This window comes from Rhinatrema bivittatum, unplaced genomic scaffold, assembly GCF_901001135.1.
Source record: "Rhinatrema bivittatum unplaced genomic scaffold, aRhiBiv1.1, whole genome shotgun sequence".
NCBI classification, from domain to species: domain Eukaryota; kingdom Metazoa; phylum Chordata; class Amphibia; order Gymnophiona; family Rhinatrematidae; genus Rhinatrema; species Rhinatrema bivittatum.
The window spans coordinates 1-22,370 of record NW_021820950.1 but is presented as its reverse complement, the minus strand read 5'-3'; the positions used below and the strand labels follow the sequence as shown (position 1 = coordinate 22,370).

Sequence of the window (22,370 nt, the reverse complement as noted above, 5' to 3'; positions counted from 1 at the left end):
TCATCCACAAATTTGATAACCTCACTCATCGTATTCCTTTCCAGATAATTTATATATATATTGAAAAGCACCGGTCCAAGTACAGATCCCTGAGACACTCCACTGTTTACCCTTTTCCACTGAGAAAATTGACCATTTAATCCTACTCTCTGTTTCCTATCTTTTAACCAGTTTGTAATCCATGAAAGGACATCGCCTCCTATCCCATGACTTTTTAGTTTTCATAGAAGCCTCTCATGAGGGACTTTGTCAAATGCCTTCTGAAAATCCAAATACACTACATCTACTGGTTCACTTTTATCCACATGTTTATTAACCCCTTCAAAAAAATGAAGCAGATTTGTTAGGCAAGACTTCCCTTGCGTAAATCCATGTTGACTTTGTTCCATTAAATCATGTCTTTCTATATGCTCTACGATTTTGATCTTGAGAATAGTTTCTACTATTTTTCCCTGGCACTGAAGTCAAGCTCATTGGTCTATAATTACCCGGATTCCCACTGGAGCCTTTTTAAATATTGGGGTACATTGGCCACCCTCCAGTCTTCAGGTACAATGGATGATTTTAATGTTAGGTTACAAATTTTAACTAATAGATCAGAAATTTCATTTTTTAGTTCCTTCAGTACCTTAGGATGCATACCATCTGGTCCAGGTGATTTGCTACTCTTTAGTTGTCAATCTGGCCTACTACATCTTCCAGGTTCACAGTGATTTTGTTCAGTTCATCTGACTCATCACCCCTGATGGAACTGGCATCTCCCCAACATCCTCATTAGTAAACACGGAAGCAAAGAATTCATTTAGTCTTTCTGCAATGGCCTTATCTTCCCTAAGAGCCCCTTTAACCCCTCGGTCATCTAATGGTCCAACCGACTCCCTCACAGATTTCTTGCTTCGGATATATTTTTAAAAGTTTTTATTATGAGTTTTTGCTTCTATGGCCAACTTCATTTCAAATTCTCTCTTTGCCTGTCTTATCAATGTTTTACACTTAACTTGAAAATGCTTATGTTTTATCCTATTTTCTTCAGATGGATCCTTCTTCCAATTTTTGTAGGATGTTTTTATGGCTAAAGTAGCCTCTTTCACCTCACCTTTTAACCATGACGGTAATCGTTTTGCCTTCTTTCCACCTTTCTTAATGTGTGGAATACATATGGACTGCGCTTCTAGGATTATATTTTTAAACAATGTCCAAGCCTGTTGAACACTTTTAACCTTTGCAGCTGCACCTTTCAGTTTTTTTCTAACTATTTTCCTCATTTTATCAAAGTTTCCCTTTTGAAAGTTTAGTGTTAGGGCTGCAGATTTACTTATTGTCCCCCTTCCAGTTATTAGTTTAAATTTCATCATGTTATGATCACTGTTGCCAAGTGGCCACACCACCATTACCTCTCTCACCAAATCCTGCATTCCTTTAAGAATTAAATCTGAAATAGCTCCCTCTCTTGTTGGTTCCTGAACAATTGCTCCATGAAGCAATCATTTATTACATCCAGGAACTTTATGTCTCTAGCAAGTCCTGATGTTACATTTACCCAGTCAATATTGGGGTAATTGATATTGGGGTAATGATAGAGAAGACTGGCTGGTTTCGACTGTAAACACAGTGACAGGCTTGCTGACACCTTCATGGAGGCTATGTGTAACATTGATAATTGTGTTCCCATCTTTTGATTACTATATTATTGCTTGGGTAACCTTGACGACTCTATTGACTATTATTGTGGTCATTGAAATCTCCCATTATTATTGCACTACCAAATTGGTTTGCTTCCCTGATTTCTCTTAGCATTTCATCATCTGTCTGACCATTTTGTCCAGGTGGACGGTAGTATACTCCTATCACGATACTCTTACCCAACACACATGGGATTTCTACCCATATAGATTCTACTGAGCATTTAGTCTCCTCTATGATCTTTATCCTGTTGGATTCTATACCCTTCCGGACATAAAGTGCCACACCCCCACCAAGTTGATCCTCCCTATCATTGCGATATAATTTGTACCCTGATATAGCACTGTCCCATTGGTTATCTTCCTTCCACCAAGTCTCTGTGATGCCAGTTATATGAATCTCCTCATTTGCTGCTATACACTCTAACTCTCCCATCTTACTTCTTAGACTTCTGGCATTGGCATACAGACATTTCAAAGTGTGTTTTGTGTTTGTTTTAACAACCTGCTTTTCAGTTGTTTAGGATTATTTAAAATACTTTTGATATACCGATACCCAAGACTAGTGTCTTATCGTACCGGTTTACATTGAAACAAGGGGTAACCAATTAACTATGAAGATAAAGTTACAGTGAACAGGGGGTTTACAGAGTGGGAGAGTAGAGAGCAAAAGCATACGATTAACATAATATGATATAATTTGGAAAATCATTCCAAAGGATAATTTGGAAATCATTTTCTTCTGTGATTTTTTACATATAGGCATATGAACTATGTTTGCTTTTAATGGAACCTCTCTGTTGGGATGCCCTAACTCTCCTGTTTCATTAGTATCCTTCAAGGTTACATTTCTCTGAACCATGCACTGCTGAGTGACTGTCGGCTTTCCCCCTTGTTCTAGTTTAAAAGCTGCTCTATCTCCTTTTTGAAAGTTAGTGCCAGCAGCTTGGTTCCACTCTGGTTAAGGTGGAACCCATCCTTTCAGAAAAGTCTCCCCTTTCCCCAAATGTTTCCCCAGTTCCTTACAAAGCTGAATCCCTCTTCCTTGCACCATCGTCTCATCCACGCATTGAAACTCTGGAGCTCTGCTGCCTCTGGGGACCTGCACGTGGAACAGGAAGCATTTCAGAGAATGCCATCCTGGAGGTTCTGGATTTCAGCTTCCTACCTAAAATCCTAAATTTGGCTTCCAGAACCTCTCTCCCACATTTTCCTATGTCATTGGTGCCCACATGTACCACGACAGCCGGCTCCTCCCCATCCTCCCCATCCTTCCTGCCCTATCCTCCTTCCCATCCACAACCACAGGCTCAGCAGTTTCCAGTAGGTATCCCTACCCTACCCTAACCTCTTATACACAGGTTCAGCAGATCTCCTGAGTTACCCCTGCATTGCCATGCTCCCAGCACTCTCTCCGCAGCTACTCTGAGATATCCCTACCTTCCCAGCACACCCCCACCTCCACCACAGGCTAAGCAACTCCCCTGACATATACTAGACCTATTGTGTACCCCTTTTCATATCATTCCAAAATACACTCTGACCAATTGCTCTGCCCTCTAATCTATCCAACCACTCCCCTCACTCACACAAAAGCAGTTCCCAATCAATAATAGGGTTACACTAATGTGTCATTGGAAGACTGAGAGATCCTTCAATGTCCAGCCAGTGTCAGAGTTACACTAAGGCACCAGTGTATCATTGGGTGACACAGAGGTCAGACCTGCATCTGAAGATACTTTTAGATGTTGGCCTTTGCATGTCCTCATATCTGCAACAGGAAAGGGAGGGAAAAGAGCAATCCTAGGAGAAGGGACAATGATGTGTACTGACAGGAGGACGGGCTTTCCTGGGGAGGAGGATGGTCTGTATTCAGAGGAGAGGGGTGTAACGGGCAGTCCTAGGGAAGGGACAATGGCCTATACTAACAGATGAGAAAGGGTGATGAGCTATCCTAGAGAAGGAAGCCATGGGCTTTGCTAATAGGAGAGAGGGGTAAAAGACTCTGGATGGGGCTTTATCATGCAGTGATGTCTTGTGCCTTCTGTAGGTAGAGACAATAGGAGATGCCTACATGGTGGTGTCAGGGCTGCCAGTAAGGAACGGGAAGCTCCATGCACGTGAGATTGCCAGGATGTCCCTAGCATTGCTGGAGACCGTGAAAACATTCAAAATCCGACATCGGCCCAATAACCAGCTCTGCCTGCGGATAGGTATCCATACAGGTTAGTGTCATCTAAGCCTCTCACGCTTTACACATTCCCACAGGGATCCATACAGGTGAGCGTCACCTGAGCCTCTCGCCTCTTACACATTCCCACAGGGATCCATACAGGTGAACGCCACCTGAGCCTCTCATCTCTTACACATTCCCACAGGGATCCATACAGGTGAGCGTCACCTGAGCCTCTCGTCTCTTACACATTCCCACAGGGATCCTTACAGGTGAGCGTCACCTGAGCCTCTCGCCTCTTACACATTCCCACAGGGATCCATACAGGTGAACGCCACCTGAGCCTCTCATCTCTTACACATTCCCACAGGGATCCATACAGGTGAGCGTCACCTGAGCCTCTCGTCTCTTACACATTCCCACAGGGATCCTTACAGGTGAGCGTCACCTGAGCCTCTCGCCTCTTACACATTCCCACAGGGATCCACACAGGTGAGCGTCACCTGAGCCTCTCACTTCTTACATATTCCCACAGGGATCCATACAGGTGAGCGTCATCTGAGCCTCTCGCCTCTTACACATTCCCACAGGGATCCATACAGGTGAGCATCACCTGAACCTCTCGCTTCTTACACATTCCCACAGGGATCCATACAAGTGAGCGTCGCCTGAGCCTCTCGCCTCTTACACATTCCCACAGGGATCCATACAAGTGAGCGTCGCCTGAGCCTCTCGCCTCTTACACATTCCCACAGGGATCCATACAGGTGAATGTCACCTGAGCCACTCATACATTCCCACAGGGATCCATACAGGTGAACGTTGCCTGAGCCTCTCGCCTCTTATACATTCACACAGGGATCCATACAGGTGAGCATCACCCGAGCCTCTCGCCTCTTACACATTCCCACAGGGATCCATACAGGTGAGCGTCGCCTGAGCCTCTCGCCTCTTACACATTCCCACAGGGATCCATACAGGTGAGCGTCGCCTGAGCCTCTCGCCTCTTACACATTCCCACAGGGATCCATACAGGTGAGCTTCGCCTGAGCCTCTCACTTCTTACACATTCCCACAGGGATCCATACAGGTGAGCGTCATCTGAGCCTCTCGCCTCTTACACATTCCCACAGGGATCCATACAGGTGAGCGTCACCTGAGCCTCTCGTCTCTTACACATTCCCACAGGGATCCTTACAAGTGAGCGTCACCTGAGCCTCTCGCCTCTTACACATTCCCACAGGGATCCATACAGGTGAGCGTCACCTGAGCCTCTCGCCTCTTACACATTCCCACAGGGATCCATACAGGTGAGTGTTACCTGAGCTGCTCAGGTCGTACACATTCACACAGGGATGCAAACTAATGTAGCCTGAGCCTTTTAGCACCTGGATATTACCTGAGATATTCCTCTAGCATCTTGTTAGTCCTTCTTACCTCAGAGTCCTCCTTGTCCTTTTACGCCAGAGTTTGTTCTGCCTCTTTTCCTTTAGCTGAGAGTCCCCTCACTGTTCTTACCCCAGAGCCACTCTTCTGAGTCTCTTTCTCGCACTCATTCTCTGGGTTGCCTTGCAGGTCCAGTTTGTGCTGGTGTAGTTGGGTTAAAAATGCCCCGGTACTGTCTGTTTGGAGATACAGTAAACACCGCATCCCGCATGGAGTCCAATGGAGAAGGTAGGATGATCCTTTACTGGATCATAAAGAACAGCAAGAACAGTCAGGCTCTGGTTCATGGTCTAGAGAGATCTATTTCCATGGGAGTCATTTTTGTGTGCTTTATGCCTCTCCAGATTAAGGGAGATTCTAATGTTTCTCTCTTCTCTTCTCTCCTCCACCTATTCCCCTTTTCACTCTCTCTCCTGTATTCATTTTTCTTACCGTCTTTTCCCAATCCGTCTTTATTTATTTCCTTTTTTATACTTTCTTTTTATTCTCATTCCAATTTTTTCTCTCTCTCTGTTCTCATCTCTCCCTTTCTTTCTTTCTGCTTCACTTGCTATTTTTTCTTTTTTTCTCTTTCAACTCTGCTTTTGTCTTTTCACTTTTTCTTAACGTTCCTTCTCCACGGCGTTTTGAAACTTTTCTTGCTCTTCCCCTTCCTCCACCTCACACTTTTGTTTTTCATCCAGCATTGAAGATCCACGTCTCGTCCACCACTAAGGAGGTCTTGGATGAATTTGGATGCTTTGAGTTGCTGCTGCGCGGAGATGTGGAAATGAAGGTAACTTTTGTAGTCAGGCCATTTCATTGGTTCATTTTTCCCCTTGTCCTTCTCCCAATCACGATACCTGATATGGTTTGACGAGGCCCTAAAATTCAGTGTTTTACTTCTTGATTCCCTTTCATCCTACAGTCAGACTCTTATCGTTTCTGTGTGCAGTGCTGAACCCTAAGTGTTTTATAATACGGTGAAACACAGAAACATCCAGGACCAAATGTATGTAGCATTTCTTCCATAGGCACAAAATGGGAGAAAACTCTTTCTAAGTTTGCCCATTTGCCATCCTACTAAACTAACATATATATATCTGGCTTTACCTGTACTTCCCCAGCATTTACAATCTTTTGTGTTGTCCCAGGCTTTCTTCACTTCCAATACTGTTTTGCATCCACCACTCTTTCAGTGAAAAAAAAAATGCTTCTTTACCTTACTTCTAAAGGTGTCCCCTTTAGATTTTTAGGTAGGAAGCTGAAATCCAGAACCTCCAGGGTGGCATTCTCTGAAATGCTCCCTGTTCCACGTGCAGGTCACCAGAGGCAGGCAGAGCTCCGGAGTCTCAATGCGTGGATGAGACAAAGGTGTTTGATAGGAACTGGGCTTCATTATGGGGAAAGGGGAGGGGCCTTTTCTGAAAGGATGAGCTCCACCTTAACCAGAGTGGAACCAGGCTGCTGGCATTAACCTCTAAAAAGGAGATAGTGCAGCTTTTAAACTACATGATGGTGGGTAAGCTGACAGTCGCTCAGGAGCACATGGTCTGCAATGATGAATCTTTGAAGGACACTAAGGGGTAGATTTTTTTTAAAAGCGCGATCGCGTACTTTTGTTTGCGCAGCAGGCACAAACAAAAGTACGCTGGATTTTATAAGATACGCGCATAGCCGCGCGTATCCTCTAAAATCCTGGATCGGCGCGAGCAAGGCTGCCGATTTTGGGCAGCCTGCGCGCGCCGAGCTGCGCAGCCTGCCTCCGTTCCCTCCGAGGCCGCTCCGAAATCGGAGCGGCCTCGGAGGGAACTTTCTTTCACCCTCCCCTCACGTTCCCTCCCTCCCCCTACCTAACCCACCCCCCCCCGGCCCTATCTAAACCCCGCCCCTTACCTTTGTCCCTAGATTTACGCCTGCGAGAAGCAGATGTAAATCTACGCGCGCCAGCAGACTGCTGGCACACCATCTTCCGACCCAGGGGCTGGTCCGGAGGCCTGAACTACGCCCCCGGGCCGGCGCCACGCCCCCGGTCCCGCCCCCGGTCCCGCTGCATCCCGCCCCCGAAACGCCGCGTCATCCGGTCCCGCCCCCGACACGCCCCCTTCAAAAAACCCCGGGACCTACGCGCGTCCCGGGGCTCTGCGCGCGCCGGCGGCCTATGCAAAATAGGCGCGCCGGCAAGCAGGGCTTTTAAAATCCACCCGTAAGAGAACAGGAAAAATAGGGCATCCCAGAAGAGAGATTGCAATAAATGCCAAAGGGGATCAGGCACCTTTAACGAAAGAGCAGACAGAGGAGAAAGATTTCAAATTACCCCTATCAACTGATAAACAGTTTGTTAATACAAACATAAAACATACTTTGAACATACTTTGAAATGTCTGTATACAAATGCTAGAAGTCTAAAAAATAAGATGAGAGAGTTACGAAGAGGTAGATATAATTGGCAGCTTTGAGACTTGGTGGAAGGATATCGAAATGATAGGATAGATCAAAATGGTGGAGGGATGGCACTATATATTAAAGAGGGCATTGAGTCAAAAAGAATAAATGTTCTGCAGGAAGCAAAATGCAATATTAAATATTTATGGATAGAAATTCTAGGTGAAAAGGGAAATAAAATAGCAGTGAATGTGTATTACCGCCCACCTTGCCAGAATGAACAGACAGACAATGAAATACTAAAAGAAATTAGAGATGTTAACAAAATCAGCAGCATTGTAATAATGAGTGATTTCAATTAACTCAGTATTGAATGAGTGAATGTCACATCAGGATATGCTAGAGAGAGCAGAGTTGCTTACCTGTAACAGGTGTTCTCCCAGGACAAGCAGGATGTTCGTCCACACCTATGGGTGACATCATCGATGGAGCCCTGTCACAGAAAACCTTTGTCAAAGTTTCTAGAACTCTGACTGGCACACTGAGCATGCCCAGCATGGCACCAACCCTGCATCCAGCAGGGGTCCCCCTTCAGTCTCGTTTGTAGCAAAAAGTACGAGCGAAAAATAAAATAATAAAACGTAAGTGAACCCAACTCCGCGGGGTGGCAGGCAGGTTTCGTGAGGACTAACATCTTGCTGTCCTGGGAGAACACCTGTTACAGGTAAGCAACTCTGCTTTCTCCCAGGACAAGCAGGATGATAGTCCTCACATATGGGTGAATAGCGAGGAGCTACAGGATGTTCGAATAGAGTGAACCAAAAGCACCCAATGACGTGCAGTAGGCACAACAGGGGTGCTGTTGGGTATAAGGGCAGCCTGAATTTCACAGTGGGTCGCAGGTAGAAAGTTAAGTAATTAAACTGGGAACAAATTACGTAGGACAGACTGGCCAAAGACTAAATCCTGTCTGCCAGCCTTGTCGAGGCAATATCTACAGATGTCAGCAATCGGTACAGAACGGAGATGTGCTACTGACGTTGTCATGGTTCTGACTGAATGCGCTTTCACGTGTCCCTGTAGCGGAAGGCCTGCTTGTTGGTAGCAGAAAGTAGTAATACAGTCCGCCAGCCAGGTGGACAGGGTCTGCTTGCCCACTGGAACTCCTAGTTTGTTTTTATCAAAGGAGATAAAAAGTTAGGTGGACTTCCTGTGGGCTGCAGTGCAGTCCAAATAAAAAGCGATCACATGTTTACAGTCCAAGGAATGCAGGGCAAGATCACCTGGGTGTGAGTGAGGTTTTGCAAAAAATGTGGGCAGCATTATGGACTGATTCAAGTGGAAATCAATCAACCTTAGGCAAGAATTTAGGGTGAGTGTGGAGTACCACACGATCGTGGAGAAATTTTGTATAAGGTGAGTATGTTACCAGCACCTGTAGCTCACTGACTCTGCGAGCTGATGTTAAAGTAGAAAGAGCACTTTCCAAGTGAGATGACGTAGCTCACAGGAGTGCAGGGGCTCGAACGGAGGTCGCATAAGCCATGCTAGCAGAACATTGAGTTCCCATGCAGGAACCGGAGGATGCAGTGGAGGTTTCAGTTGTAGTAAGCCTCTCATAAAGCACCCTACCAGGGGTTGCGTCGAGATCGGGGCATCTCCTACACCTTTGTGGTAAGCGGCTATGGCGCTGACATACACTCAGATGGAGGAAGTTTGTAGGCCAGACTCCGAGAGGTACCAGAAGTAGTCCAGGAACCTTGTTGTGGGGCAGGAAAAGAGATCTATTTCCCTTGTCGTGCACCACAAGGAGAATATTTTCCATTTGGAACAATAAGATTTCCTAGTAGAAGGCTTTCATGAAGCTATGAGGACCTGGGAGACATTGTCAGAAAGGTTAAGGGATTGTAGTATAAACCTTTCAACATCCATGCTGTCAGAGACAGGGAGTGGAGGTTCGGATGACGCAACAGTCCATTGTTCTGCGTTATTAGAGTTGGATCTGTGCCCAGGCGAATTGGATGCTGGACTGAGAGGTCGCGTAGGATGGGCAGCCAAAACTGCCACAGTCATTGAAAGACTATGAGGATCATTGTGCCTCGGTCTTGTTGCAACTTCACAAGAGTCTTGCTGATGAGTGGAAGTGGAGGGTAGGCATAGAGCAGACCCATTGTCCATGAGTGGGCGAAGGCATCCCTCGGTGGTGTCTGCAGCTGTGGTGAAGAGAGTAAAAGTTGTCTACCTTGCGGTTGTGAAGTGACGCAAAGAAGACTATGTGCGGGTGGCCCCACTGGTGGAAAATTTGGTTTCCTACAGTGGAATCTAGGGACCATTCATGGGGATGAAATGTCCGGCTAAGATTGTCCGCCATCGCATTGTCCACGCCTGCCAGGTAGGTTGCTCTCAGTAGCATGGAATGGGAGAGAGCCCAGGCCCAGATCTGCACTGCCTCCTGGCATAGCAGGTTAGAGCCTGTGCCACCTTGTTTGTTGAAGTACCACATCACTACCTGGTTGTCTGTTTGAATTAGGATTACCTTGTTGGACAGGCAATCCTGAAAAGCGAAGAGGGCATATTGTACTGCCCTGAGCTCCATAAAATGTATCTGGTGCTTTGCTTTCGCTGTGGTGCAGGTTCCCTGGGTTTGCAGGTTGTTGACTTGGGCTCCCCAACCCAGGTTGGAGGCATCTGTTGTTAGTGTAATCTGAGGTTCTGGAGGTTGAAAAGGTAGTCCTATCTGAAGATTGGACTCCTTTATCCACCAAGCTAGTGAGAGATGAAGCTGGCTGGTGACGTGGACAATATGGGACATATGTTAATGTGATTGGGACCACTGGGACTTTAAAGTCCATTGTGTAACTCTCATGGCTAATCAAGCCATTGGGGTAACATAAACCGTAGATGCCATGTCACCTAGCAAGGTTTGTAGATGACGAGCTGTAGTGGTTCGGCGAGTCTGTACTGCTTTGGCTAAGGTTGGCAATGTGCATGCTTGGCCCTTTGGGAGGAACGCTTTGGCTTGAATGGTGTTTAGATCCGCTCCGATGAACAAGAAGGTGCGTGATGGAGTCAGATTTGACTTGGGATAGTTTATGAAAAACCCCAAGAACTGTAGCAGTTGTATAGTGAGACAGAGGGATTGAAGTACTACCTCCTTGGATGGACCTCTGAGCAGCCAATCGTCTAGACACGGATAGATGTGGATACTGCATTGTCGTAGGTAAGCTGCTACTACTGAGAAGCATTTTGTAAACACATGGGGTGCTGACGCTAGGCTAAACAGTAGCACTCAGTATTGGAAATGCCTATGGCCGACTAAGAATCTGAGGTATTTTCGATGAGGAGGGGTTATGGCTATATGGGCATACACCTCCTGAAGATCTAGAGAGCAGAGCCAATCTCCCTGTTGTAGGAGAGGGAGCATGGTGCCCAAGGTTACCATTCTGAACTTTTCCTTGCAGACATGTTTGTTTAGGACACAAAGGTCCAGTATAGGACGAATGCCGCCTGACTTTTTTGGAATTAGAAAATATCGGAGTAGAACCCTTTTCCTCGCTGCAGTCGGGGAACCAGTTCTACAGCATTGGACTGCAGAAGGGTGGAGAATTCTGCCTCAAGGAGTGGAGTATGGTTGGGTAGATTCCACGCCAGACGTGGTGGAGAGTCCGGTGATAGTATAAAGAAGTTTAGATGGTAATCATGGGCAACCACAAAAATGACCCATTGGTCCACTGTAATTGAGCGTCATATGTTGGCAAAGTGGCACAAGTGGCCTCCCACAGGAAATATTGTTGGAGGCGGGGGTTGACTGCTTTTCTCTAGAAGGGAGTCAAAACCCCAATGCAGGACCAGTCTGAGGAGCTGGTTGGGCTTTCGGAGGCCTGTGCTGACAAGGCTGACCTTTTTGTTAGAGTCTGGTTGGTCGAGTCTGGGATGGAGGAGGGTAATACCTACAGGTTTTATAGGTTACCCTCTTGGGTTCCCATCTGAACTGCCTTTTGGTGGTAGACAAAAAGTCAGAGGGAAGAGTAGATAGTTGGCGCAATGTCTCATGATGGTCTTTGAGTTGCACAACTGATTTCTGGATTTTCTCTCCAAATTATCCCCTGTGCATGGAAGGTCTGCTCACCTGTCCTGGACTTCTTGACGTAAGTCTGAAGATTTCAGCCATGCCCAGCATCTGGCATTTATACCTGCTGTTGACACTCTGGAGGCAGTCTCGAAGGTATCAAAATCAGCTCTGACCTCGTGTTTCCAGCATCAAGGCTCTTCTAGAGGTTGGAATTCAATCCTCCTTGAAACTCCGGTAGGGATTCAAAGAAATCCTGAACTTGTTTCCAGAGGTTTCTAGAATATTGTGTCATGTATAGCTGGTAGGCTGCTATGCGTGCCATCAACATAGAACTGTGGAACACCCTACGCCCGAAGGCATCCAAGGATTTCTGTTCTTTGCCAGGAGAGGGAGAAGAATGAGGGCGGGACCTCTTAGCCTTCTTCTGAGCGGATTCGACCTCTAAGGAGTGGTGAGGGAGCTGGCTTTTCTGGAATCCTGGAGCTTATTGAACCAGGTAGGAAGTATCAGTTTTTCTGTTCACCAGTGGAACTGTTGGTTCCAACAATGTCGATGGTTTTTCAGTGCCCGATCCCGAATAAAATTCTCGTTGGTGTCGATGACAGTGCTTTCTCGGTGCTTGGCCCGGTTCTTCTCCGGTGCCGAGGACGATGATGTTGAGGCCTTTGAGCATAATGATGCTGGTGAAGGCCGTTCCCCGATATCCCGATGCTTCCAACTCAGTGTACATTTGGTCGGAGTAGACAGAGACGAGCGCTTAGATTTGAAAAGGTGTTCCATTTTTTCTAAGCGGGCCCGGGGGCCTTTCAGAGTCATTTGGGCACAACTGGTACACAGTTGGACGTCGTGGGAAGGCCCCAAGCATAAAACGCAGATGTCATGCGGGTCTGTAATGGACATAGTCCTCGAATACTCAGGGCACTTCCGAAAACCGGTCGCCATTTTTTTAAAAAATAAGCATGGCGTGCAGTCGGTGGTCATCGAGCACCGATGAGAGTACCGTCGGGAACCAACCGCAAAGAACGAGGTAAAACTTACTGGCGCTAGCAGAGGTCGACGGTTGATGGGGCACCCCAGGATGGGGAAAGTTTTGAAATTTTTAAGAAAAGTTCAGTGAGGAAAAAAGTTGTGAGAAATTCTCACAGAGCTCCTGAGAAAAGCGAGGCAACTGCTGTATGGAAAAAAAGAGACTGAAGGAGGACCCCTGCTGAATGCAGGGTTAGTAACATGCTGGGCATGCTCAGTGTGCCAGTCAGAGTTCTAGAAACTTTGACAAAAGTGTTCTGTGATAGGGTTCCATCGATGATGTCACCCACATGTGAGGACTAACATCCTGCTGTCCTGAGAGAAGTAAAGTTCCTAGAAGAAATAAATAACTGCTTCACGGATCTTTGGCTCAAGAACCAATAAAAGAGGAAACTATTTTAGACCTAGTCCTTAGTGAAACACAAGATTTGATGTCAGAGGTAACAGTGTTGATAAAGCCACTTGGCAATAGTGATCACAACATCATCAAATTTGACTTAATTACTGGAGGGCGGACACTAAAGAAATCTATCTCAACAACATTTAACTTTTTAAAACATAACTATAATCAAAGGAAAAAAATACTTAAGAAAAAACTGAAAGAAGCAGCTGCAGTTTGAGTTTACATCTGGATGCTGTTTAGAAATACCATCTTGGAAGCCCAGACCAGACCCACACCCATCCCCTCAAGACAACCACAAACCCCTCACTTAACATCATGCACACAATAAATTATCACTTATTAGCACCGTACATATCTTCTTACCCCTTTCACTGTTGCCCTTGTGCTTTTTCAAATATTGCACACAACCTATGTACATACCACTTGTTCATTGTTTCCTTGTACATATTTTCTCCTCATGTTTCCGTCTTCACCCCCCCTGCCCCCTCCTTTGTCTCGATCACCCCCTCCCCTCCCTCCCCTATTTATCTAGTTATTGATCTGTTACTATGTTTTAGGTTACACTATGTTCCTTGTAAAGGCTTTGCCTATATATATCCTTGTTATAAGTTATCTGTAAACCGGCACGATGTGCAAACGGTTGCCGGTATATAAAATTAAATAAATTAATAAAAAAATATTCCACTCATTAGAAACAGAGGGAAAGCTAAACGACTATCAGCATTGTCAAAAGGTGAGATGAGAGAGACTATAATAGATAAAAGAACATCTTTCAAGAAATGGAAAAGGGATCTGAATGAAGAAAACAGGAACTAGCATGAGATAATTTGAAAAGAAGCTTCCCTTGGAAGCAAAAACTCATAATAAATACTTTTTCAGGTACATTCAAAGTAAAAAGCCTGCGAGGGAGTAGGTTGGGCCATTAGATGATCAAGGGGTAAAAGGAGCACTTAGGGATGACAATGCTATAGCAGACAGACTAAATTAATTATTTGCTTCAATCTTAAAATGTTGCAAGGGCCAGCAGCATGGTTTGTGCCAGGAAGAAACTAACATAAAGAACAAAATTGCTGAACATATAGATAAGCATAGTTTAATGGGAAAAAGCCAACACTGATTTAGCCAAGGTAGGTCCTGCTTCACCGATCTGCTACATTTTTTTTTTAAAGTGTAAATAAACCTGTGGATAAAGGTGAGCCAGCTGATAAGTCCCTCATGAGAGAATTATTAGGAAATTTAAAAAAGTCATGGGATAAGTGGCAATGTGCTTTTGTGATTGTGAACTGGATAAATGATAGAAAACAGAGAGTAGTGCTACATTTTCCCAATGGAGAAAGGTGAATAGTGGGTGCCCCAGGGATCTATTCTGGGACCGATGCTTTTTAATATGCTTATAAATGTCCTGGAAATGGAGATGAGGGAGGTGATCTATTCTGATGATGACACAAAATTATAGAAAGTTGTTAAATCACAAGAGGATTGTGAGAAATTGCAAGAGGACCTTGCAAAACTGGGAGGCTGGGCATGCAAATGGCAAATTAAATGTAATATGTACAAGTGCAAAGTGATGGATTAAGGGAAAACTAATCCAAATTATATCTACAAATACAAGGTTTCACAATAGGAGTTACCATGCAGGAAAAGGATCTAGGTGTCATCGTTGAAAATACATTGAAATCGTCTGCTCAGTGTGCAGCAGCAGCCAAGAAAGTAGAGTGCTAGGGATTATTAGGAAGGACTGGAGACTAAAACAGAGAATATCATAATGCCTCTGTATCACTCCATAGAGAAACCATACAATGAGCATTGTGTGCAGCAGCAGCCAAGAAAGCAAATAGAGCACTGGGGATTATTAGGAAAGGAATGGAGAATAAAACAGAGAATACCATAATGTCCCTGTATCACTCCATAGAGAAACCATACAATGAGCATTGTGTGCAGCAGCAGCCAAGAAAGCAAATAGAGTGCTGGGGATTATTAGGAAAGGAATGGAGAATAAAACAGAGAATATCATAATGCCTCTGTATCGCTCCATAGAGAAACCATACAATGAGCATTGTGTGCAGCAGCAGCCAAGAAAGCAAATAGAGTGCTGGGGATTATTAGGGAAGGAATGGAGAATAAAACAGAGAATATCATAATGTCCCTGTATCGCTCCATAGAGAAACCATACAATGAGCATTGTGTGCAGCAGCAGCCAAGAAAGCAGAGTGCTGGGGATTATTAGGAAAGGAATGGAGAATAAAACAGAGAATATCATAATGCCTCTGTATCGCTCCATAGAGAAACCATACAATGAGCATTGTGTGCAGCAGCAGCCAAGAAAGCAAATAGAGTGCTGGGGATTATTAGGAAAGGAATGGAGAATAAAACAGAGAATATCATAATGTCCCTGTATCGCTCCATAGAGAAACCATACAATGAGCATTGTGTGCAGCAGCAGCCAAGAAAGCAAATAGAGTGCTGGGGATTATTAGGAAAGGAATGGAGAATAAAACAGAGAATATCATAATGCCTCTGTATCGCTCCATAGAGAAACCATACAATGAGCATTGTGTGCAGCAGCAGCCAAGAAAGCAAATAGAGTGCTGGGGATTATTAGGGAAGGAATTGAGAATAAAACAGAGAATATCATAATGCCTCTGTATCGCTCCATGGTGCAACCTCATCTTGAGTCTTGTGTGCAGTTCTGGTCACCACATCTCAAGAAGGATATAGTAGAATTAGAAAAGGTGCAGAAAAGGGAGACCAAAATAATAAAGGGGATGGAATGATTCCCCTATGAGGAAAGACTAAAGAGGTAAGGTAGGACTCTTCAGCTTGGAGAAGAGATGGCTGAAGGGAGATGAAGTGGAACAAGTAAATGTTAATCAGCTGTTTACTCTTTCGAAGAGTACAAAGACTAGAGGAGACACAATGAAGTTACTAGGTGATACATTTAAAAACAAATAAGAGAAAATATTTTTTTATTCAACACATAACTAAGCTCTAGAATTTGTTGCCGGAGAAAAGCTATTAGATTAGCTGCATTTAAAAAAGATTGGACAATTCCTGGAGTAAAAGACCATTGATAATTATTAAGGTGGCTTAGGGAAATCCTCTGCTTATTCCTGGGATAAGCTGCTTGGGATCTCTCTACCCCTTGGGATCCTGCCAGGTTCTTATGGCCTGGATTGGCCACTGTTGGAGACAGGATGCTGGGCTTGATGGACCTTTGGTCTGACCCAGTATGGCATGTTCTTATGTTCTTCCTTGCTTCAAAATAGCATCCCCTGTGGAGGGTGGTAGAGACAAGGACAGTATCAGACTATAAGAAAGCATGGGAGAAGCATAGATGTTCTTTGAGAGGAAAGGATTGAAAAGCTGAGCAGGAGATATGGATGGGCAGACTAGATGAGCCATGTGGCTTTTATCTGCTGTCATATTATGTGTTTCTATACAAAGGGAGGAGCAAGGTGCTCTTAAGCCCCCATATTCATTCCACTAGCTGTGTATGGTAAATTTAAACTGAAGCTCTGTCCAGAGCTGTACTCAGTCAAATAGATGAATCATATTGTGTCATATTTTCTGAAGGCTGCCTTGTTGTATCTGTTTCAGGGAAAAGGCAAAGTGAGGACATACTGGCTTCTGGGGGAGCAGCCGGAGGAGGACATCATCTGATGAACATGTTTGATAAATATCTTTTTTTCAGTCTGTATGGGTTTGCTGCTCCAGGGACTTGAGAAGACCTTCTGAAGATGCAGGGGTTGCAGCTTGCTCTTCCTCCAGCGGTTTATTACGGAAACACTACCGCCCACCGCAGGAGGCGCTTCTCTTTCATCTCAAACATCCATTTCTAGGTAACTGCATCAGGAGAGACTACAGCAAAACCGAGAACCTGTGCACACAACAGTGGAGGACAGAGCGCATACACACTCATACACTGGAGTGATACCCTGGCTGCAGGAAGTCCACCATTGGGCAGAATCTGTTCATCTTTCACACACCCTTACCTGGATTACTGTACAGTGCTGGACCCAGCAGCCTTTTTACTGCTACTACTGCTACTACTACTTATTTCTGTAGTGCTATAGCTGGATGCAGCATTATAGAAATCTTCCGTTTCAAGCAATAACACCAAGGAAGCCTCAACGCCTGCACTCCCGTAATATCTTCTGAAGACCGAACTGATAGGACAGATTCCCCAGAGTCCCAGGTGCAGGTCGAATAGTGACAATGTGTATCAAACAGATGAGGATATTGCTCCAAGAGATCCCTGAAAGGGCAAACATTTCAGAAATCTGGGCTGGATGAGGAAGGCTGGACAAATAACCATGGTGGGGGAGAAGAGGACACCCAGCTGAGTACCATGCTCCCCCATCCAACTGTGCCCTTTTTGATATAGCCTTTCCCATCCAGCTGATCTGTATTCACCTTTCTTCATCCATCATTCTCCTTCATGATTTTCCCTTACTCTGTCCCTCCATTTGTGCCTTTTTAAAATACACTTCTCTCCAGCATTCCCCTCCCAAGAACATGTTCATTGAGGTTTACCTCTACAGATGTGCTGTTCTAACCCAACTTTGTCTATCCAAAAGCTGTGCCTTTCTTGATAGATCCTTGGCCATCCAGCTGTGCCTTTCCTAAAATATACCTCTATCCAGCTGTGCAGTCCCTGAATTACAACTATCCTACCAGCTGTGCCCTTCCTGAAATATTTCTCTTTTAACTTTCTCCCTCTTAAAACCCACTACATCTAGCTCTGCCTTTTCTGAAACATCCTTGCTCTAGATGTGCCATTCCTAAAATCTGTATCTGTCTCTATGTGTAACAGCTACACCCACTGTGCAATAGCATTCTCCATTTAGCTGTGCTATTTGAAGCATTATCCTCTGTTCAGTTGTGTCTTCCTCCAGAGACACCATCTCTGCCACTCCTGTCAGTCCCATTGCTGTCCCATTGCTCTGTGTGCTGGGACAAGCAGAAGATTAAGGGGAGAGGCAAAAGTATGCACTGGACAGGAAAAGATAGACATCAGCTGCATTGGAATAGTGGAATCAGCAGGCGTATCAACAAAAATAAAACAGAATGGGAATCCACAGTGATGTTTTTTGCATTGATGTATTTCATGAAGAGCTGAAATCTTGTAGTATTCAGGATATGCATGTTTGAAACTTTAGGAAACGTAGCATATGAATAAGCTATGTTCCATTCCCTTTGCCTTGGTCCCCAAACCAGCCCCACCTCCAGCAACTGGCACGGGTGTACCTAAGAGTAGATTGCCTTCAGTCAATATGTCCTGGCATGTGTATCAAAGAGCAACACGGTCTGATGGACCACGCTCTGTGAAGTCTTCTTAGTTTGATTACTCAAGTCGTCTTCTTCACGATGGTCTCTTTTAGACTTGGGGCCTCTTTCCCTGCAGTGATTTGAGCTGCCTTATGATATCATCCTTCATCTCTTACACACTACACATGGCAGACGACTGGCATACTGATGTTTGCATTTCTATTTACTGCTTTTTCTTCCTTCCAGTGTCCCTCTTCCTGGAAGATATCCACCTTTTTCCTTCATAGCATAGGGAGAGGGAGTCTCAGAGACTCAGAGAGCATAAACCAGAGAGTTTTCATTGGTTTGAGGCGAGATTGTTAATCCCCTTATATAGTAACATAGTAATGATAGTCCATGTCTGCCCAGCAAGTTTCTTCTGTTAGTAACTGCTGCTTCATGCAGGTTATCCCATGTTTCTGATAAGTTATTGCTAGTGGTTTATTTCTATGAACTGCTGAAAGAGCAGTGACTTATGGAATGGTCGGCTTCCATATGGAACGAGTTTACAGTCGTGTATACAGTCAGTCTTGTGACAATGTGTTTATAGACTGAACATTGGCTCCTAGGTGGTTTATTTATATGCAGAACCGTCTGTCTTGCAAAGGATGGTGGTAGGTGGAACTGTCAACTGTGTTAGACTTGGTTGAGGTGCTAAAAAATCAGCTCTATTGTGATTGGTTGGTAGGTGTGAAACCGTCAGCCTTACTGTGGTTAGTTGTTTATGGAATAGTTGGCTGTGTTGCAGTTAATTGATTTAGGACAGTCAGTCATGCTGCTGTTGATTGACCTATGGAAAAATCAGCTATGTTGCAGCTGACTGGTATATGTAACAGTTGGCCCTGTTGTGGTTGATTAGTGTGCAGAATATTCACCTACATTGCAACTAGTTGATGTGTTGAACAGTTGGCCATGTTGCAGTTGGTCACTGTGTGTGGAACATTTGGCTGTGTTATGTTTGGTTGATATGTAGAACAGCTGGCCTTATTGTGGTTGGTTAGTGAGAGTGTGGAACAGCCAGCCAGGGTGTGGTAGTGGATGAAGTGTAGAACAGTTGGCTTTGTTGTGGCTGATTGATGAAATGTGGAACAGTCAACTATGTTTCATTTGGTCGGTATGTATGAAACAGTTGGCTGTGTTACAGTTAACTGATGTGTGGGATAGTTGGCCATGTTGTGGTTTGTTAATCTGTGAAAGCCAGTTGCACTGTGGTTTGTAGACATGTGGAACAGTTGGCCCTGTTTTTAGTTGGTCGTTTTGGGTGGTACAGTCAGTGCTGTTGTAATTGGATGCTGTGCGTGGCTGTGTGCCATTCTGGGGTTAGTTTTCTTATAGGCTACAACAAAAACAACCATGTCAGAACACCACAGGACCAACTGATTGTCACATCTCTGGTCTTCTGATAACTTGTACACATATCACTGGGAAGAAGAGGATTGACAGTACATCTAAAAGTTTGTAAAAACAAATTACACAAACCAAGTCCCCTTGGGCCTGTTCTTTCTACATTTCTGTTATCAACCATATTAAACATTACATCAAGATAAAGAGAATGTTACAAACAGAAAGACCCACAATTAAATTATGATATTAATATTCACCTTGCTGCCCAAATATGCGCACTACTTTGCCTATTCTATTGAGCACAAAGGTTAGAATTATAGAAGGATTCAGAGACAGCTGAGCCAGCCCTGGTTTTAATCTCATTGCAGACTTGTTTTAATGTCCTAAAAAAATAATAAAAAAGAAGCAGAATAAGGATTACAGGAATTCAGAGGCTATAGAGGTGGGGTGGAAACCAAGTTCCAACAGAGGGAGACTCCTACCATTTGGAAATGTTCACAAGGAGCGTAAATTCTTCCAGTGGGTGTATGTAAAGGGTTGGGGGTCTCCACACTGCACTTGCATTTGTTAGATCAACAGTTTCAAACAGGTTGCTGGACAATTACATTAAATACAGATTGCTGCAAAAAATTACTAACCAACTAATTATAAAACAGTATAAACTTTAGTCAGGTTGCCCAGTCAGACACAACTCTCAGCCACTTTCTGGTTGATTGCCAGCCATTTTTATTCCCAGCAGAACATGAAGTAGGGCAAATAATAATAAACAAAAATGTAGTTTTATAGTCAGAGCTCAGTTAGGACAACCGAGGTTCAACTCTGTTTTGAAGCACTCTGGGAGTTCCTCAATGTGAAAAACTCTGATGCAGGAGTTGAAACAGTTTTTTAATGACTTTGTATCTTCAGTTAATTCCCATTTACACAGTTCATTTCCACTTTGTAAAACATTCAAAATTAAGTACAAATACAGAGAGAAGATTCATTTTTGCTGTGATAATTTTTAATTTTTAACTTGCATTCCAAAGATCTTGTATACAGAATAATCAGTAAAACCTTGATCTCTTTTCTCAATGCTGATACCAAAAATAATGGTCTCATCTTTAAAAAAAAAAAAAAAAAAAAATAGGATATTATCATTTTAACTTTCAGCAGGTTATCATCTTTGGTCTGAAGGCATCATTCGATTCACAGACATGAAAACGGCACAGAACCCTTGTACAGCAAGCCTTGTTTCCCATCCCTTAGTTTCAGGGTTTCACAGGTGTCATTTCTGTTAATCCCTAGTGAGGGGCTGCACTCTCCAAACCTTGCAACAAGGAACTCTTAGCCATAATATTACCACCGGTGAACTAAAGAGACACTCCACGAGGTGCCATTTCTTGCTCTCTGATTCATCAGAGAATATTCACAGCAATTTAACCCCAACGTGCAGCCAGGGTTCACAGATGGTTACTGCACATTACTAGAAAGAGTTTGCACAGAAAGATTAGGGGCCAATGCAATAAATTGTGCTAGTCTGTACACACTTGCTAGTGAGCCGTTCTACGCACATTTTTGTCCAGATTTAACGAGGAGTTTTGCGCACAACCACGCTTTAGCATATGTGCACAAATTAGCACACCTCTATGGAAATCCCATGTTAATGATGGCATTAGCTATAAACCCTCAATGCAGAAGGTGGGTAGGCTTAACCTATATATTCTTATCACTGGAAATTCAAGTCCTGGTCAGAGGGTAAAGTTCCTGTACTCAGTGTTAGTCTGCGGGGCTGAAACTGGACTTCATGGTGCGGGGATCAGTATGGATATGCAGAAATTGTGCTTTGTGCACAAATTGGCTTTCTGTACAGACAGTAAATCCTTTTTTCTGCACATAAAACCTGATTATGCACAGAAATGTTAAATAAAATAAAACCTGATTTGTGCGTGCACAAAGCTTAATTTCTGGTAAAAAAAAAAAAAAAAAAAATAACCTCTCCCGAGGTAAAATGTGAGCCTCAGCTTAAGCAAAAAGCTGAGTGCCATTTTTAACTGAATGCTGTGTGTGCTGTGTGCATATTTTTAAACTCCTGGTATATCATTACAATACCAGTTTACTGCTTGGGAGCTAAACCTTTGAAAGTACAGGCATTAAGAAATGGTGCACATGGTTTTAATGCATAGCTTATTACATTGCTCCACAATGAGCTGAGATAATGGGTCACCAGATAGCCTCAAGTTATCGGCTTGAGCCAGTCCTGCTTTTGCCCTATTGCGTGCTGAGAATTACAATCCTACTTTTCTTAGGGAAACTGGAACTCTGAAAACCATTATCCCTCCAACCCACCCCATTTGCTGGATCCGTGGAGTGTTCAGGCCTCAGAGAGTGGTTTTTACTGTACCTCAGAGGCAGGGACTTTTAAGTGTTTATTTTTGATTGTGCTTTTTACAATGAGATTTCTACGATATGTTTGAGAAGAAATCTATCTGTAAATATATTTTATCCTCTCAGTCAAAGGTTGTAAATATAAGTATCTAAGATAGGGCAAAATATTTTGTTTAGATACAATAAAAG

At 44.1% G+C, this 22,370-nt stretch overlaps 1 protein-coding gene across 1 annotated transcript in view; it reads left to right on the top strand.

Annotated features, from left to right (window-relative positions):
* The window catches only part of LOC115082324 (atrial natriuretic peptide receptor 2-like), a 112,773-nt gene extending 91,810 nt beyond the window's left edge, over window positions 1-20,963 (top strand). The window contains exons 12-15 of the mRNA XM_029586557.1: window positions 3,733-3,907; window positions 5,431-5,529; window positions 5,985-6,076; window positions 16,764-20,963. Coding sequence (XP_029442417.1) covers window positions 3,733-3,907; window positions 5,431-5,529; window positions 5,985-6,076; window positions 16,764-16,826 — 429 coding nt within the window. The 3' untranslated portion in view covers window positions 16,827-20,963. The remainder of the gene's footprint in view (window positions 1-3,732; window positions 3,908-5,430; window positions 5,530-5,984; window positions 6,077-16,763) is intronic.
* The last annotated feature ends 1,407 nt before the right edge of the window (window positions 20,964-22,370 follow it).